General features: G+C 40.7%; 1 protein-coding gene across 3 annotated transcripts in view; it reads right to left on the bottom strand.

Moving 5' to 3' along the window:
* Positions 1–15,000, bottom strand: part of LOC113829435 (soluble guanylate cyclase 88E) — a 201,643-nt gene that overhangs the window by 16,234 nt on the left and 170,409 nt on the right. For all 3 annotated transcript variants that reach the window (XM_070122849.1, XM_070122850.1, XM_070122851.1), the window contains exons 9-14: positions 13,330–13,456; positions 12,476–12,680; positions 7,305–7,451; positions 6,672–6,804; positions 5,671–5,778; positions 2,548–2,667 (exon numbers count right to left, since the gene is read on the bottom strand). In XM_070122849.1, coding sequence (XP_069978950.1) covers positions 2,548–2,667; positions 5,671–5,778; positions 6,672–6,804; positions 7,305–7,451; positions 12,476–12,680; positions 13,330–13,456 — 840 coding nt within the window. The remainder of the gene's footprint in view (positions 1–2,547; positions 2,668–5,670; positions 5,779–6,671; positions 6,805–7,304; positions 7,452–12,475; positions 12,681–13,329; positions 13,457–15,000) is intronic.

Here is a 15,000-nt window from a genome sequence, read left to right as displayed (position 1 = left end):
GCCTCAGTCAGAGGGCTCTCGTTTTGACATCGAGATGGCGCCCGCTCGCCCCGTGCAGAATCGCCGGTCATCGGCTGGCGGCCAGAGACGTGGCGCAGTTCCCCGGCACGAGGTTTGCTCAGTGTGTTTTGGTAATCTAACCGTTGTGGCGCTAGCGGGTGTGTTTGGGCGGGATTTTTGAACCAGGGTTTTAGATTTGTGGAAGGCGGGAATTTAGCAATACAAAATTTTGAGTCGGCATTTTTTTCGATAAAAATACGGTCGGTCGGATGACCTGAACCAAAGGTATCTTTTTTGCCTAAGGAAAACAACAATATTAGCAAAATTAGTAATAATGATAACATTCATAATAACGATGATAAGAATAAAAAACGATAATAATAATAACTACTCTCCTAACTACTACTACTACTACTACTACCATCGTTATTATTATCACTATCATGATAATTTCTATTATGATATTTTCCTTATCATGATTATTTCTATCATAATTACCATTTTTATTACTATTCCTCTCTCCTCTTCCAATATCTGTCTCTGCCTGTTCCTCCTTTTGCCTGTCTCTTTTCCCTTTCGGATTCCCTCTTCCACCCATCCTCTTCTACTTATTCTTTATAGACACAACACTCAAAAAGAGGTTTGGAAAAGGTTGCATAGAGGATGGAAACCTTTTTTCGGCCGCACTTGCCTGGCTTTAATGGTTCGCAATCCAATATTTGCCTCCTGCATTCTGCCATCTATATTTTTCTTGCGTGAACGTGCTGGAGGTCCTTTCCCGGTCTCTGGGATTTTGTAAATCATGTCCGTTTCTCACTTTTTTTTCTCTGGCTGTCTGTCTGTTTGGTTGGCTCTTCTCTATCTGTCTGTTTGTTTATTTGCCTGGCTATATTCTGCCTGTATGTCTGTTTGTCTGTTTGCCAGACGCCCCTCTATTTGTCGACTTGTCTTTCAATCTTTCTCTTTCATTCATTTCTTCTTCAATATGATCTTTCTATTTTTGTAATGTCTGTCTGACTCTCCTTCTCTGTCTATCATCTGCCTGTCTGTCTGTCTCTCATGCATTTCTCTTTCATTATGCATTTCTCTCTCCCTGTGTCCGCCTGCCTATCTGTCTGTTTCCCATTCTCTGTCTGTCCGCCTCTCCCTCTGTTTGTCAGTTTACCTGTCTCTCTTTCTCTTTATGTCTGCCTGTTTTTTCTTCTCTGTCCGTCTCTCATTCTCTGTCTGTCTGTCTCTCCTCCTGTCTTTCCTTACGTCTGTCTGTCTTTTCTTGTCTGTCGTCAGTCTGTCTGTCTCTCCTTGTGTGTATGTTTATCTGTCTGATTGCCTCACAGATCCTTCATTATCTTTCTTTGTTTGCTAACTTTTCTCTTTCTCACTTTTCCTTTGTCTTTCAATCCATACGTCACTTTCTCTCCTTTACTTCCTTCTCCCTTCACCCTCTTTCTCTTCTCCCCACCCTTTTAATCTGTTTCTCTCCCCGTTCTTTGTCTTCGTCCCACACACTCTCTCTTTCTCCTCGTCTCCCATTCGCTTCCTTTCTTTCGCTCTCCTTTTCCTCCTCCCGACCCCCACCCCTAAAAAAAAAAAAAAAAAAAAAAAAAAGTTGCTTCAATAACACATCGATTCCGACACAACCAAGATGATGTGCGTTGTAATGACATCACTGCCGATGATGATGATGATGTCACTCACGTCATTGGGAGATCCATAGAGCTTATGATGAGAAATGGTGGATGGACTTTTAATGACTGAGGGGGGGGGGGAGGTCGTTCCTTTAATTGAGCGCTACTAATGGAGGGGAATTACTTATAGATGAGGCACAGACGAGAGCGCTGGGAGAGGACGATGTGTAGGTATATACGCAGGTATACGCAGACGCAGAGATACACGTAGATGCGTAGATCAATGTACACACAGGAAAAGAAAAATCACATATACATACGCGAGCACACACACACACACACACCAACATGCACACACGCACACAGACACACACACGCACACATTGAACCATATAAGCATCCCCGTTTGTTTTTGAATTTCAAATACCAAAATTTTCGACGGAAGAAAACGGAAAGAATACGAGAGAAAGCGAGGAAGAGGAAAATAAAAGAGAGAAAGAGAACGAGAAAGAAGAAAAAAGAGAGAGAAAGAGAACGAGAAAGAAGAAAAAGAGAGAGAAAGAGGACGAGAAAGAAGAAAAAAGAGAGAGAAAGAGAACGAGAAAGAAGAAAAAAGAGAGAGAAAGAGAGAACGAGAAAGAAGAAAAAAAAGAGAAAGAGAACGAGAAAGAAGAAAAAAGAGAGAGAAAGAGAGAACGAGAAAGAAGAAAAAAAGAGAGAGAAAAGGAACGAGAAAAAAAGAAGAAAAATAGAGAAGACCCCTCAAAAAAAAAAGCAATAACACAATAATTATAACAATAATAATAATAATAAGATGAAGAAAAACAAATCGATAAGACAACCCCCCTCCCCCTCCCCCCTCCCACCACCACCCCCGCCGCCGCCGCCGCCCTCCCGAGGTCGTAATTAAGTGCCTTACCTTTCCCCTTCACGGCGATCTCCTTACGTTCCTCGACCTGGTATCTGGAAGACAGGATATCCTTGGTCGTCTGCGAGATGTGCACCTTCATCGCCTCGCTCGTGGACTCCATGCGGGATGCTGGGGAAGAGAGTGACGGTAGAAGGTAAAGACAAAAGATGAAGAAAGGCTAGAATAATAATAATAATGATAATAGTGATAATAAACTAAGCTGAAGAAAAGGTGAAAAAGGGCTCAAAGGAAGAGAAAATAAACATTTCTTAAATGAAGAAAAAATTAAAATTCCTCAAATGAAGAGAAAGTAAAAATGAAGGAAAGGAAAAATACTAAAATTAAATAAAAGAAAAAAGTGTTACAATGAAAAACAAAACAAAAACAAAGCATGCTTAGTTGAAGAAGAAAAAAACAGAAATGCAAAAAATTGCTTCTTCAAGGCCTAATGAAGAGGGATACGTTATATTAATTTCCTTTTTTTTGTTTTCTTTTCCCTTCATCGTTCTATCAACAAAGAGTAAAGAAAAAAACAAAGAAAATACACGAATATGCCCAAGAACTTTTCGCTATATCGCTGCTTCACGGCTTAATGAACAGGGATATGTTGCGATATATATACAAAGTCGTCATATTCGTATTTTTCTTCTTCTTCTTCTTCCCCTCATCGTTCTATTCACAATGAATAAAGAAAAAGATGCAAGAAAATACACGGATACGCCCAAGAACTTTTCGCTATATTGCTTCTCAAGGCCTGAGGAACAAGGATATGTTCCGGTATATACGTAGAGTCGTATATTCGTGTGCTTTTGCTGTTCCCTCCGGTGTTTTATTTACAATTGATCTTAAAAAGCTGCAATGTTGATACCATGGTAGAATAAGTTGCAATGGTGATGCCATGGTAGAAAAAACTGCAATATTGATACGATGGCAGATTACGGTGCAATGTTGATGCCAAGGTAGAAAAAATGCAATATTGATACCATTGTAGTAAAAGTTGCAATGTTCATGCCAAGGTAATGTGTGGAATTCATGTTGAACAAATTGTAACAGGAACAACGAAGGGAAGGGCAAGAAAACACACGAATATGGGCATATTCGTGTGTTTTCTTGCCCTTCCCTTCGTTGTTCCTGTTACAATGCCAAGGTAAGAAAAATGCAATATTGGTGCAAACCCTACCGCCCATGCCCGTCTTTCAATAAATCTATTTTGTGCACTTTAGGGATTTCTGGCCTCACGAGTCTGCTAACGATCTTTTCATCACGAGAAAACCGTTAAATTAAATGACTTAAAATCAACTTTATTAAAAAAACAAAAAACATTAAAATCAACTTTATTAAAAAAAAAAAAAAACAAAAAACATTGCATCTGATAGTATTACCATCTAATCAGTATTTTTAGAAATACATGAAGGCAATCCAGTTAATCAGACTCTAATTAACCACCTCATTATCAAATATTTGCGTTTATTAATTTCACTAATTTGGCAAAACAATTAATGCCAGCAATCAAATCACGATGTAATTAGTAATTAAATTTTCAATTAACACGAAAACCGAAACCATATGCATGATCAAAGTCTTGTTAACTGAGCATCTGATTCCCTTGTAAATAGACTGTAAGTTACCTGTGCTTTCTGGGTGAGAAAGAGAAATAGAAAGAGAGAGAGAGAGAGAGGGGGGGAGGGAGGGAGGGAGGGAAGGAGGGACGGAGGGAGGGAGGAAGGGAGGAAGGGAGGAAGGGAGGAAGGGGGAGAGAGAGAGAGAGAGAGAGAGAGAGAGAGAGAGAGAGAGAGAGAGAGAGAGAGAGAGAGAGAGAGAGAGAGAGAGAGAGAGAGAGAGGGAAGAGAGAGAGAGAGAGAGAGAGAGAGAGAGAGAGAGAGAGAGAGAGAGAGAGAGAGAGAGAGAGAGAGAGAGAGAGAGAGAGAGAGAGAGAGAGAGAGAGAAATTACTATTATGATGTAGGCATGTGTAGTTCATGTTATTATTATCATTGATGTAATTATTCTTACTGATATTATTAACATGTTGATGGTGATGATAATGATGATGATAATGTTGATGATGATGATGGTGGTGATGATGATGATGATGATAATGATAATAATAATGATAATAATAATGATAATGATAATGATGATGATGATGATGATGAAGAAGAAGAAGAGGAGGAAGAAGAAAAAAATGAGGATGAGACGGGGAAAAGGATGAGGAGAAGACGCAGAGGAAGGACGAGAATCCAATATGCGAAAGAAAGAAGGGAAGAAAGAAAGAAAGAAAAAAAAAAACAGTAAAGAATCGGGTGAAGAAGGAGAGAGGAGAGAGACAAAGCAATCACGAAGAATCTTTCGAAAATGGGAAGAGCGAGGCATGATGAAGATAAAGGAATAGAGTGGATGAGGTTAAGACGAAAGGGAAGAATAAGAAAAAGAGGATCAGGAGAAAGAAAAAGTGTCAAGAGAGATGAAGATGATGGAAAGGCGGAGACAGAGAAATATATGAATAGGAAAAATACTGAAAGAAGAGAAAGGAAGCGAGAAGAAAGGCGTTCGGAAGTAGACCACGAAAGAAAGAAAGGATGGAAGGAAGCAAGATAAAAAATAGAAAAAGAGAAAAGGGAAAAGAAGAGAAAAAAAGAAAAAAAAAAACAAAAGAAAGAACAAAAAAGGAAAGAAAAAAGAAAATAAAAAAAGATAGAAAATAAAAGAAAAGAGGAAAAAGAAAGAAAAAGTAGAAAAGAAAAAATAGATAAAGAAAATAGAAAAGAAAAAATAGATAAAAATAGAAAAGAAAAAAAGAAAAAAAAAAAGAAAGAAAGAATAGAAAAAAGGAAAGAAATGAAACATAGAAAAAAGGAAAGAAATGAAACATAGAAAAAAATAGAAAAGAAAAAATAGAAAAGAAAAAAAAATAGAAAAAAATATAAAAAAAGGAAAAAATAGAAAACAAACAAAAAAAAAAAAATAGAAAAGAAAAAAGGTAAAGAAACCAAAGAAAGAAAATAGAAAAGAAAAAGGAAAAAGAAAAAGAAACGAAATAAAGAAGGAAGAAAAAAAGAAAGAAAGAAAGAAAGAAAGAAGAAGAAGAAGAAGAAGAAAAAAAAAAAAATCAGATGACGAATTTTCTCCTTACCTGTGTTGACGGCGTCTCCGAAGAGGCAGTAGCGAGGCATCTTCAGCCCGACCACGCCCGCCACCACCGTCCCCGAGTGCACGCCCACGCGGATCCTCAGGTGGTTTTCTGCACGCCCATCAGGTCGAGGGCAAGGGTGGGCGGGAGGGGGGGGAGGGGGTGGGGGAGACAGGCGTCGCTTGACTGTTAGGAATTCTTAGTGGATTGGATATGTATATATACAGAATATATATTGTCTGTGTGTGTTTGTGTGTGCATATAGACATACACACACACAAAATACACATAAAACACAATGTAAATACACACACATAACACACACAACAAACACGCAACCAAACACACAACTCCCCTCCCTCACCTCCCCAATCTATTCCCCCACAATCCCGCACCTAACCCCCCCCCCCCACCCCCACACAATTCACAAACACAACCACACACACAACCCCCCTTCTCAACCTATCCCTACACAATCCCCCACCAACCTAACCCCATCCCCCACCCCCACACACCAGTCTATAACCCCCACAACTCCACCACACAATACAGAAACACACAACACACAACCACACACACAACCCCCACCCCTACACCAAACTACAACCCCCCAGCCCACCCCACACACACCAAACCACAACCCCCACACCAACCTACAACCCCCACCCCATCCCACACACCAAACTACAACCCCCATCCCACCCTACACACCAGCCTACAACCCCCGCACCAAACTACAACCCCCCATCCCACCCTACACACCAACCTACAACCCCCGCACCAAACAACAACCCCTACACCAAACTACAACCCCCACAAAAAACTACAACCCCTATCCCACCCTACACACCAACCTACAACCCCCGCACCAAACAACAACCCCCATCCCACCCTACAACCCCCGCACCAAACAACAACCCCCACACACCAAACTACAACCCCCCCACAACTCCCCCTCCCCCCCAAATCATCCCCCCATCCCCACACCATCCCTGGAACCTCACTTGTGGACGGGTCGGTAAGTTTGGTGATGGCCTCCACCATGTCCAGCGCCATGTTGCACACCATCTCCCCGTGGTTGGCCTGTCTCTCGGGCGCCCCCGCCACGACCATGTACGCGTCGCCGATGGTCTCCACCTGGGGGTCAAAGGTCAGTTTTTTTTTTTTTTTTTTTTGCTGGGGGGGGAAGGGAGGGTCGGGGAGGGAGGGAGGGATAAGATAGATTGAAAGAAAGCGGGGGAGGGAGGGAAGGAGGGAGGGGATAAGGGAGGGAAGGGAGGGTGGGAGAGAGACTGACAGAGACAGATAGATAAATAGAGAGAGAGGTAGATATAGAGAGAATAAGAGACAAATAGTTAGAGAGCAACAGACAGACAAATTTACAAAAACACAGAGATTAGAAAAAAAAACACAAAACCATCAACGTTCCATGAAAGGACAGACAATAAACAAATAAATAAATAACACAAAAATTGAACACACAATAAGTAAATAAATAAATAAAAAAAAATTTTCCATCAACGTTCCATAAAAGGCCAGACAATAAATAAATAAATAAATAACACAAAAACTGAACACACAATAAATAAATAAATAAACAAATAAATAAACAAATAGCAATTCTCCTCCGCAATTACCTTATAGACGCCATGTTTCTCGGTGAGGTTGTCGAAGATGGAGTACATTTCGTTCAGCATGGACACCACCGCCATCGGGGTGATGTGGCTGCAGATGTGGGTGAAGTTGACCACGTCGGAGAACAGGATGGTCACGCTCTCGAACGTCTGTGGGCGGGGGGATGGGCGTGTTAATCCGGCGTGTAGTGTGCAGAGGGTGGGTGGGTAGGGGGATGGGGGGGGGGTCCAGGGGGCTCGCTTTTGGATGTAGGTTTTTGGGTGTGTTTTTATTTCGCCCATTTTTTTTTTTTTTTCTCTCTCTCTCTCTGACACAGTTATGCATGTTTTGTATGTTTACAAATTTGTCAAATCAAAATCAAATTTCTCTCTCTCTCTCTCTCTCTCTATATATATGCACACATACACCCACACACACGCATATATATGTGTGTATGTGTTTGTGTCTGTGCATTTAAGTCTATATACACTTTTATATGGACATACGTATGTAAATGTGTTTCGTTTTGTCTCGCATTCACGCTTTCTTTTCCCGTTTAATCGACCTGCAGTAACAGGCTTAATGGTGAATGAAATGAGTTTTCACTTGCCGTTTCCGTTGTTTATTAGCCTTCCCGCCTCCTCGTCCGGCCGTGACTCACAGGAAAGTAATTACGAGCGTTAATCTGCACCGGGAAGTGTTTGGGAAAGAAATATAGTCAAGTTCTGCATAACAGGAACCGAACCGGTGTTTGTGTGACGTCATTCACCCCTCCAGCTGTCCGAAAGCCTCCTAGTTTTATTTCCCCGGTCGCAGCTTCAGCATTCCGGATAAACTTTTCACCTGTGACCTTCTCTCAGAGCTCCGTGCTGCAGCTCTCATGCCTTCGGGAATTCACGAGATCAAGCAGTTCCACTCTAATGGAGTTTGTGCAGGTCTTGAAAATCGGAGCAAGTGATATTCCTGGGTTTCTTTCAACTATTTTTCTTCTTTTTCTTTTTTTTTCTATAACATTATCTTCTTATTTGTCGATCTGTATGTGAGCTTGAAATAATCAAATTTATCGTGTACAGTCCCAAGATCTTTGTTGATTATTATCATGTAATAAGTGATAATTATGTGACCATTTACAGTCGACATTTTCATAGTCGTTTCGTCAGACCTTGGAAGTTTTACCGTCAGAGTGTCATCAGTTTACCATAACCTCTAAATGAATCATAAAAAAATGAAAAAAAAGTGATTCATAAAAAAAGACAATGCCATGGTGCAATAGATGACTATTCTCATACTTTCACTATCTAAAAAATCGCTGTGGTTATCACTGATACAATAAAAAATCACCGTATTACCGAGCGATAACAAAATTCCCCAAGACATTCTCGCCTCCCGTGTTATCTTTTTCAGGCTGGTGATAATCTCAAGGTCACTGACGCCAAAGGATTTGCATAGTTGGCAGCTTCTTGGATTCCGTGCGATAAGATGGCTGCAGTTTTGTGTCGAGTTTATGTGTCATTCTTTTTTCGACAAAAAGGATGAAGCTCCTTAAAGTATATTCGTTTGATGGAGTATTAGTTATTGCATTTACCATCTTCATTTATGAGGTCTGATGCAGGAGACATTTACCCTCTCACACAGACCTGTTTGGTATGATATTCACTATTTATTTATTTATTTATTATCACTGTATCTCCGTCTATCTCCTTTTTTTCTCTCTCTTTCTCACTCTGTCAAATACAGATACACACGCACTCTCCCTCTCTCTCTCTCCCTCCCCCCCCCCTGTCTCCCTCAAGCACAGACATATAAGCACAAAAATATATTTCGTAGCAGGTATTGATTCCCACTCTAGAGCTAAATACATCTGCTTCGGAGATAACAGTATTATCTGTTTTAATCTGCCTTTCCGTCTAGGCAATAGTTAGTTCGATATCAGTGATACGAATGCAATTGCAGCGTTTCCGATCAAATCCTCGCCAGTGTTGCAAATAAATCTGATGAAGATTTGATGAAAACGTATCAGTTATATCTCTTGCATTGTCGAGTTACCCATTCGCTTTTTCTCTTTAATGATCAGGGATTGGAAATGAGTATTAGCAAGATCCTCCTGTCCATTCGCTCCCCCAGACGGCATCATTTAATAGCTCAGATGATTTTTTTTTCATAACTATTATGACGGCATCATTCCGTGTATGTTCCGTTTTTTTCCGCTAAGTTCGTTTTGTTTTTCCGTCATATTTCGTAACCATATCAGGTAAAGAAGGACTGGTCTTCTTGCCTTGTTTTAATTATCTATTTATTTACTCTTAGGCATAGAAAGACGTTTATTATGAGTAGTCCCCCCCCCCCTTAACATCTCACGCGTCAACAGTTCTTTTGAGAAAAAGGTGCTTCTTCCCTATCATCTCCTCGCCTTTTATAACTCAGTCGAGCGGACGCATCCATAAAGCAGATTGCTAGAATATATAAGGCGCGCCTCTGAAAACTGGCTTTCAGTTTTTTTTCATCCGTGTAACTCCCTTTCGTGCTAAAGTGACCCTGGATCTTTATAATGGCTGCTTGTTATTTCACACACACGCATATAACGCTAACGTCCCAATAGAAAGATTTGATTTTTTAGCGATACTTTCCTTCTTTCAGCTGACGTGGATATTCATATATATATATATATATATATATATATATATATATATATATATATATATATATATATATATATATATATATATATATATATATATATATATGTATATATATATATATATATATATATATATATATATATATATATATATATATATATATATATATATATATATATATATATATATATACACACACACAAAGGTAACGTCCCCCTAAAAATATATATATATTCTTTTTTGCAATATTCTTTCCTTCTTTCAGCTGACTAAGATATGTAAACATATATATACATATATATATATATATATATATATATATATATATATATATATATATATATATATATATATATATATATAAAGTATACTTCCCAATTTATTCATTAATGATTTTATTCATTATTATTGTTTTTTATTTATTTACTTTTTTAGCGATGCTCTTTTTATTCTTTCAGTCGACTTGGATGATTTTTCTTTCTTCTTTTTCTTAATCGCCGTTGCAAACCAAACCAACCGACGTTCTCCCCGCCGGTGCCTGGGACTCGTTCAGACCTCAAGCCTTCCGTCCGCCGCGCCCTTCTCCGCCGCGCCGCCCGCCCCTTCGCCAGGTCACTCGCGCCTTCTTTGGCATTTTATCGTTGAAAATTTTTTTATTTTTATCCTACACGCCCAGATTTCCTCACCGCGAACCACGCACGGCTCGTTATTTTACCATTTCACTGTTTTTTAGTTTATTCTTTTACTTTATCATTATCATAAATATTAGTATTATCATTATTATTATTATTATCATTATTGTTATTATCATTTTTATCATTATCATCATTATTATTGCTTTTATTATTACTATTATTATTATCATTATTATTTTTATTATTATCATTATTACTATTACTATTATAATTATTATCATTATCATTATTACTTATTTATCTTTATGCGAAATGCTCTCGTCATCCTCTGTGCTCTTCAATCACACACATATCACAGTGTTGTTTTTTTTTTAACCTGACGCCCACACACCCATCTCCCAGTCACACATACACGCTGAAACCACATCACCATATCACCGTTTTAAGCAAATTTACTATCCTTATCTCTAATCTCCCGCGCTCCTCTAACACCTTTCTGTGTCGCTATTCTGTTGTTTATCATCGTTATCTACGTTCACCTATCCCTCGCCACCCCCTTCCTACCCCCCCCCCCCCTGCCCGGCGCCCCAAGGCTTCTCTTTTCGTCGCTGCAATCCAGGGAGTTTGTGACTTTCCTTGATTGCACTCAATCATTTTTAATTAATTTATCATCCTTATTGACATGCCCGCCTCTTACTTATTCTGTTTTTCATCGCTCTTTACGTCCCTGCCTTTTTCCCCGCCTCTCCCTCCTTCATTCTCCCTCATGTTTAACGCTCTTCCCTACCCTTTCCTCCTTCATCCTCCCGCCCCTCTCACTCCTTCTCTTATCCTATCTCCCCCCCCCCCACTCCTCCATCCTTCCTCCTCCTTCCCCTTTCCCTCCCCGACCACACCTTATCATTCCTTCCCTCCCTCATCCTCCCTCACCTAACTTTCTCCATTCTACACTCCTGTCCCTATCTCCCTCCCTTCCTTACCCTCAACCCCTCCCTCCCTCACCCCCCTCTCCTTTCCCTCCCCCTCCCTCCCCTCCTCATCCTACATCCCTTCCCCTCAACCACTCCTCACCGTACACCCCTTCTCCTCAACCCCTCCCTCCTCCCCTTTCCCTACCCCGTCTCAGCCCTCTCCTCACCCTCAACCCTTCCCCAACCTCATCCCCACTCCCAAGCCCTCCTCACCCTCATCCCCCCTCCCATCCCCTCCTCACCCTAAACCCCTCCCTCCCAACCCCTCCTCACTCTATACCCCTTCCCCTCAACCACTCCTCACCGTACACCCCTTCTCCTCAACCCCTCCCTCCTCCCCTTTCCCTACCCCGTCTCAGCCCTCTCCTCACCTTCACTCCTTCCCCAACCTCATCCCCCCTCCCATCCCCTCCTCACCCTAAACCCCTCCCTCCCAACCCCTCCTCACTCTATACCCCTCCCTCCCAACCCCTCCTCACTCTATACCCCTTCCCATCAACCCCTCCCTCCCCTCTTTTCCCTACCCCGTCCTAACCCCCTCCCTCCCCTCTTTTCCCTACCCCGTCCTAACCCCCTCCCTCCCCTCTCCTCACCTCGCACGTATCCACGGTTCCGCCCTCCCTCATCTTCCCTCCCTCCCTTTCCCCCTCCTTCCTCCTCCCCTTAACCTACTCCATCCCCCCCACCCCTCACCTTGCACGTATCCACGGGTCCGCCCTCCCTCCTCCCCTTTCCTATCCCCCCCTCCCCCCTCCTCACCTCGCACGTATCTTCCTGTTTCTTTACCCCATCCCAACCCCCTCCCCTCTCCTCACCTCGCACGTATCCACAGGGTTCTACCTCCCTCAACCCCTCCCCCCTCCATCCTCCCCCATCCCAACCCCCTCCCCCTCCTCACCTCGCACGTATCTTCCTGTTTCCCTCCCCCCTCCCTCCCCCCCCTCCTCACCTCGCACGTATCCACAGGGTTCTCCCCGTTCCGGAGCCTCTGCGCGACCTGCATCGGGATCATCTGGTACAGGAGCTCGTCCGTCCGCCTCTTCTCCTCGTCCAGCTTCTTCATCGACTCCTCCAGCTTCTTGCTCTTCAGCTGCTCCTGGGAGAGGGCCAGCTCGAGCTCCACCGACTGCTGTGTCCCCGCCAGCATCCGGTCTCTGTTGGGGAAGGAGGGGAGGGAGGGAGAGAAGGTCTGTTAGAATGGGTTCGGAGTGGGAGCGAATTGGGAGAAAATCGGGAGTGGAATCTCGGGGGGAGTCAGCTGATGGACGGGAGTGTAAGGGGGTAGGGGTGGGGGGGGGGGCGGTGGGAGTGGGATTCCATCTTAAGTGGGTCGGGGATGGTCCCGTATGTATATTGAATGATGTAAGCTCCTTCCTCTCCAATCTGTCTATGTAACTATTTATTCATTTGGTCTATCTATCTATCTATACATTTATCTATATGTCTATTTATCTATATGTCTATTTATCTATATGTCTATTTATTTATCTATCTGTCTATTCATTTATCTATCTATTTATTCATCTATCTCAGTTCATCTGTCTATCTATTTAAATATCAATTTCATCTATTTTTCTTTCTATCCATTTATCTATTTTTCTTTCTATCCACATATCTATTTTTCTTTCTATCCACATATCTAGTTTTCTTTCTATCCATCTATCTATTTTTTTCTATCTATCAAATCAATCCATCTATCTATCTGTGTAATATTTCCACACAAAACTCCTCCCATGCACTCAGACGCACCAATCACCAATAAAGCCGAATAAAGCCGAATAAAGCCGAATGCTAGGCCTTTACCTGGAGAAGTCGTGCATGGAGAGATCGTTAATGAAGAGACCCGAGTATATCATGGAGTCGAGGTCAAGCATGACAGGTGTTCCCAGGAATAAGGTCAATTCCCATTCCTCCATGTAGATCATCTGACCTGAGAAGCGAAGAGAGAGGAATAGAGGCGTAAGGATGATAATAATGATAAGGATTCTTTTCCTTTTTTTAATGTATGCTGATTAATCTTGAGGATGTGGTATTCAAGGGATGATAAGGATAAAAGGGATTTTCTCGTATCTAGTAGTGGGAGTGATAAGGAATTCAAGGAATGGTAAGTATAGAAAGGATTTATCCTTATCTACTACTGAGGGTGATAAGGAATTCAAGGAATGGTAAGTATAGAAAGGATTTATCCTTATCTACTACTGAGGGTGATAAGGAATTCAAGGAATGGTAAGAATAGAGAGGATTTATACTTTACTACTTGAGGATGATAAGGAATTTAAGGAATATCTCTATATATCTTTATATCTATATCTATATCTACATCTATATATATATATATATATATATATATATATATATATATATATATATATATATATATATATATATACACCATAACTAATCAACAGTTATTTAATTTCATTCGCTAATCAACAATGCAGTTATTTCATGAATACCTAGTTCTTAAACTATTATTACAATCTACAGAGAAAAGAAAATAATTATTCTTACTTCGCTATTCCTACCAGTGAAATTAAAGAACTTATTTTCCATTTTCTTTGCTTGTTAGTTATCATCAAATACACATAGGCACCATTCTTAAAACCAGTGCCACTACAACAGCGATTACTATTCTAATAATTGGCACTGCTCCTGATGTTACTACTGTTCTTTCCATTGCAGTCAATACTACATTAAAAAATGTTTTACGTTTTGCATCGACAATCAGAAAAAGATGATGATGGTGATAGTTATGGTGACGGGATCGGTAAAAATGGTGATAATGATATTATTAGCAACACATACAAAACACAAAATGCATCATCCTCATCGTTATTAATATTAATAATGACAAAAACATTTATAACAATGATAATAGTAATACAACAAAAGGAACAACAATAATGATAATTATAATAATTATACTACTACTACTAATGATAATAATACTAACAATAAAACAATAATAACAATAATGACAGAAATAATAATCATAATTATTATAAAGACAACAATGATAGTAATGAGGAAAATGATAATGACGATGATAACAACCGCAACAAAAATGATAATAATAAGGGTAAACAAACAATGATAATAATGATAATAATGATATTGGTAATAATGATAATAAAAACAAGAGAGAGAGAGAGAGAGAGAGAGAGAGAGAGAGAGAGAGAGAGAGAGAGAGAGAGAGAGAGAGAGAGAGAGAGAGAGAGAGAGAGAGAGAGAGAGAGAGAGAGAGAGAGAGAGAGAATATGTAGATACACGTAGATATAAATAAACAGACAAACTGACAGACAGATACTGAGACACACACATAAATACATTTTCATATATATGATCCCAGATAAAACCTTCCGACACGAATCGCCAAAGGCTCCTTCTCGGACCGAAGGCTAATCCATTTCACCTTTCGCGAGCGCTCCCTGATTCTATTTTGCCAGCCAATGAGATTCGCTCCTTTGTGGGTCA

Source organism: Penaeus vannamei, chromosome 6 (assembly GCF_042767895.1).
Source record: "Penaeus vannamei isolate JL-2024 chromosome 6, ASM4276789v1, whole genome shotgun sequence".
Classification (NCBI taxonomy): domain Eukaryota; kingdom Metazoa; phylum Arthropoda; class Malacostraca; order Decapoda; family Penaeidae; genus Penaeus; species Penaeus vannamei.
Note: the sequence above shows the minus strand (reverse complement) of the source record. Positions and strands in the feature narration are given on the sequence as shown.